Source organism: Nansenia antarctica, assembly GCF_963989245.1.
Source record: "Nansenia antarctica genome assembly, chromosome: 1".
NCBI classification, from domain to species: domain Eukaryota; kingdom Metazoa; phylum Chordata; class Actinopteri; order Argentiniformes; family Microstomatidae; genus Nansenia; species Nansenia antarctica.
Window position 1 is genome coordinate 1,899,588 of NC_137674.1, and position 3,820 is coordinate 1,903,407.

Consider the following 3,820-nt stretch of genomic DNA (forward strand, 5'->3'; position numbering starts at 1 on the left):
TGTAGCAATGACAATAAAGTCCATTCATTCATTCATTCTCTCTCTCTCTCTCTCTCTCTCTCTCTCTCTCTCTCTCTCTCTCTCTCTCTCTCTCTCTCTCTCTCTCTCTCTCTAGCACACACACACACACACACACACACACACACGCCACGCCTCCTCCCTCCCCCCTCCTCCCTCCCTCCACACGGGAACACCCTGGCTGGCTGCTGTGCCGCATTTCGTCGAAATATTTCCAGACCGCCGACTTATTACCGAGAGGAGAGCGAATTTCGTCGTCGTTATCCCTGCTACTCGCCATGACTTGACCTGCAGTGTGCAGCGCTCTTTAACTTTGTAACTCGGAAATGGTGACAGTCACGCAGAATGTGCCATTTCAAAATAAAGGTGTATCTTTAAGATGACGATATAGATCGATGTTTTTACATTGCGTCGATGTAACCAGATCGTTAGTCAATTAATCGATGTGAATCGATGTATCGTTACACCCCTAGTCATGAGTAATGATGAGTAGTTCTTACCTGTTTCTCAGTCCTTCCTGCTGCAGCTGAGACTGTATCATGACCTTTATGTTCATCCATGGAACACAGATAACAGATACACTGCTGATCAGTACGGCAGAAAACCTCCAGAACTTTGTCATGACGAGAGCAGATCTTCTCCTGCAGTTGTGTGGAGGCTTTGACCAGCTTGTGCTTCTTAAAGGCAGGAGATTCATAGTGAGGCTGGAGGTGAGTCTCACAGTAAGAGGCCATGCACACCAGACAGGACATGAGGGCTTTCTGCTTTCTCCCAGTGCAGACATCACACGCCACATCTCCAGGTCCAGCATAACAGTGAGCAGGAGGAGCAGGAGGAGCATTTTGGAGTCCCATCTTCTTCAGATTCTCCACTAATTCAGCCAGCAGAGTGTTTTTCTGTAGAAGAGGCCTTGGGATGAAAGTCTGTCTGCACTGGGGGCAGCTGTAGACCCCCCTCTGATCATCCTGGTCCCAGTAGCCCTTAATACAGCCCATACAGTAGTTGTGTCCACAGGGAATAGTCACCGGAACCTTCAGTAGATCCAGACAGATCGGACAACTGAAGGAGTCCAAACTCTCTGCCATTTTGATGCACACACTACCAGACTGAGCAGTGAGTCAGTTTTATTTCTGTGTTTGTGTCTGTGGGTGGGAACACTTCCTGGTCCTGTACTTGTAGGGGGTGTGGTGTTGGACAGAGGCCAGGAGGAGAGAGGTTGTGATTGGAGCAGACCACACTGAGGTGGGTGTGTGAGAGTCATTTAGACGACACTAGGGCCAGACTGGCATGGTGTCAGAGATAAGTTTCGTTTCTCTAGAAGTGTTTATGGGCGGGACTACTTCCTGGAAATGTCTGTGTGTCTACGTATGTGTGTGTGTGTGTGTGTGTGTGTGTGTGTGTGTGTGTGTGTGTGTGTGTGTGTGTGTAGGTAGGTACATGAAGTAGGTACATGAAGTAGGTACATGAAATGTAGGTACATGAAAGTACATATTACATACAAGGTCAACTAACAGGATAAAAACCCAAGAAAGCCACTGGCTTATTTCAATTGGGGTCCTTGATTCTCAATTAATCGTTACATGTAAGACAGACAAAAAAAAACTAGTACTATCTACAAGATAATACAGACAAATAACTATTACTATCTACAAGATAAACATACATCCATCATGGGAAGAACAATACAACAAAACATAAGGTATGTACAGCGGGTAGGACAGGTGGGGACATACACCACCGGTGGGGGCGGGGGACAAAACACAAAGTATGTACAGTGGGTAGTTCGGGTCTTTTAATCTGATTTTTGATTTAGAGGGTCCAGTTACGGATTGCAGCCTCCTGTAAATGTTTTTTGAGAGTGGTTAATCCTACATTAACCCTGACCATAACCCTACATTAACCCTGATCTAACCCTACATTAACCCTGACCCTAACCCTACATTAACCCTGATCTAACCCTACATTAACCCTGACCCTAAACCTACATTAACCCTGACCCTAACCCTACATTAACCCTGATCTAACTCTACATTAACCCTGGCCCTAACCCCACATTAACCCTGATCTAACCCTACATTAACCGTGACCTAACCCTACATTAACCCTGAACCTACCCCTACATTAACCCTTATGTAACCCTACATAAACCCTAACCCTAACCCTAAATTAACCCTGACCCTAACCCTACATTAACCCTGACCCTAACCCTACATTAACCCTGACCCTAACCCTACATTAACCCTGATCTAACCCTACATTAACCCTGATCTAACCCTACATTAACTCTGACCCTAACCCTACATTAGCCCTGACCCTAACCCTACATTAGCCCTGACCCTAACCCTACATTAACCCTGATCTAACCCTACATTAACCCTGACCCTAACCCTACATTAACCCTGATCTAACCCTACATTAACCCTGATCTAACCCTACATTAACCCTGACCCTAACCCTACATTAGCCCTGACCCTAACCCTACATTAACCCTGTTCTAACCCTACATTAACCCTGACCCTAACCCTACATTAACCCTGATCTAATCCTACATTAACCCTGATCTAACCCTACATTAACCCTGATCCTACCCCTACATTAACCATGATCTAACCCTACATTAACCCTGATCTAACCCTACATTAACCCTGACCCTAACCCTAAATTAACCCTGACTTCAGCTCTGCCTTCAACACCATCCTTCCAGACAGGCTAGTGACCAAACTACTAGACCTGGGACTATCACACTCCATCTGTGCATGGATCAAGGACTTCCTGTCTGACCGCCCCCAGAGGGTGCGGGTGGGCTCCCACACCTCCACAGCCCTCAGACTCAGCACTGGGTCCCCCCAGGGCTGCGTGCTAAGCCCCATCCTCTACAACCTCTACACCTACGACTTCACCCCCGTCCACCCCAGCAACTCCATCATAAAGTTTGCAGACGACACCACCGTGGTGGGCTGCATCTCGGGGGGGGGACGAGGCGGCGTACAGGGATGAGGTAGAGCAGCTGAGCAAGCTGTGCAAGGTTAACAACCTGCTGCTGAACCAGTCAAAGACCCAGGAAATCATCGTGGACTTCAGGAGGAAAAAATCTGAGGTCCAGCCCCTGCTCGTCGATGGAGGGAGCGTGGAGAGAGTCTCAACCCTCCGATTCCTGGGGGTGCACATACAGGATGACCTGTCCTGGAAGACCAACACAGCAACCATCATCAAGAAGGCACAACAGCGGCTCTACTTCCTGAGAGTCCTCAGGAAATACCACCTCAAACAGGAGCTGCTTGTGACCTTCTACCGCTGCACAGTGGAGAGCATCCTCACCTACTGCATCTGCGTGTGGTTCTCCAGCTGCACAGCCGCAGAGAGGAAAGCGCTACAGAGAGTCGTGAGATCGGCCCAGAAGATCATCGGCGCCCCCCTCCCCTCTCTGGAAGAGCTGTACAACACACGCTGCCTCAGGAAGGCTTCCAAGATCTCCAGAGACCCATCCCACCCTGGGAACGAACACTTTGTTCGGCTGCCCTCGGGCAGGCGGTTCAGGACCATGTCCGCAAGGACAAATAGACTGAAGCTCAGCTTCTACCCTAGGGCCATTCAGGCCCTGAACACAGCAAAGACCTAGGTTCTAGGCCCTGGACAATCTAGACAATTTGATGGCAGCTACTAGATTGTAATCAAGTGCAATACTGAAACACAACTGTGAACATTTCAAACCTGCAAACTGCGACACTTTAAATGAATGTGCAATAATACTATGTGCAATATGACAACCCTCGTGCACATAAGGTTCAGAGATAGGAAATGT

The 3,820-nt window shown here is 48.3% G+C and overlaps 1 protein-coding gene across 1 annotated transcript in view; it reads right to left on the bottom strand.

Annotated features, from left to right (window-relative positions):
* Positions 1-1,103, bottom strand: part of LOC308173895 (E3 ubiquitin-protein ligase TRIM8-like) — a gene marked incomplete at both ends in the record, with an annotated part of 3,937 nt that extends 2,834 nt beyond the window's left edge. The window contains one exon of the mRNA XM_080548948.1: positions 519-1,103. Coding sequence (XP_080405074.1) covers positions 519-1,103 — 585 coding nt within the window. The remainder of the gene's footprint in view (positions 1-518) is intronic.
* Between the last annotated feature and the right edge of the window lie 2,717 nt (positions 1,104-3,820).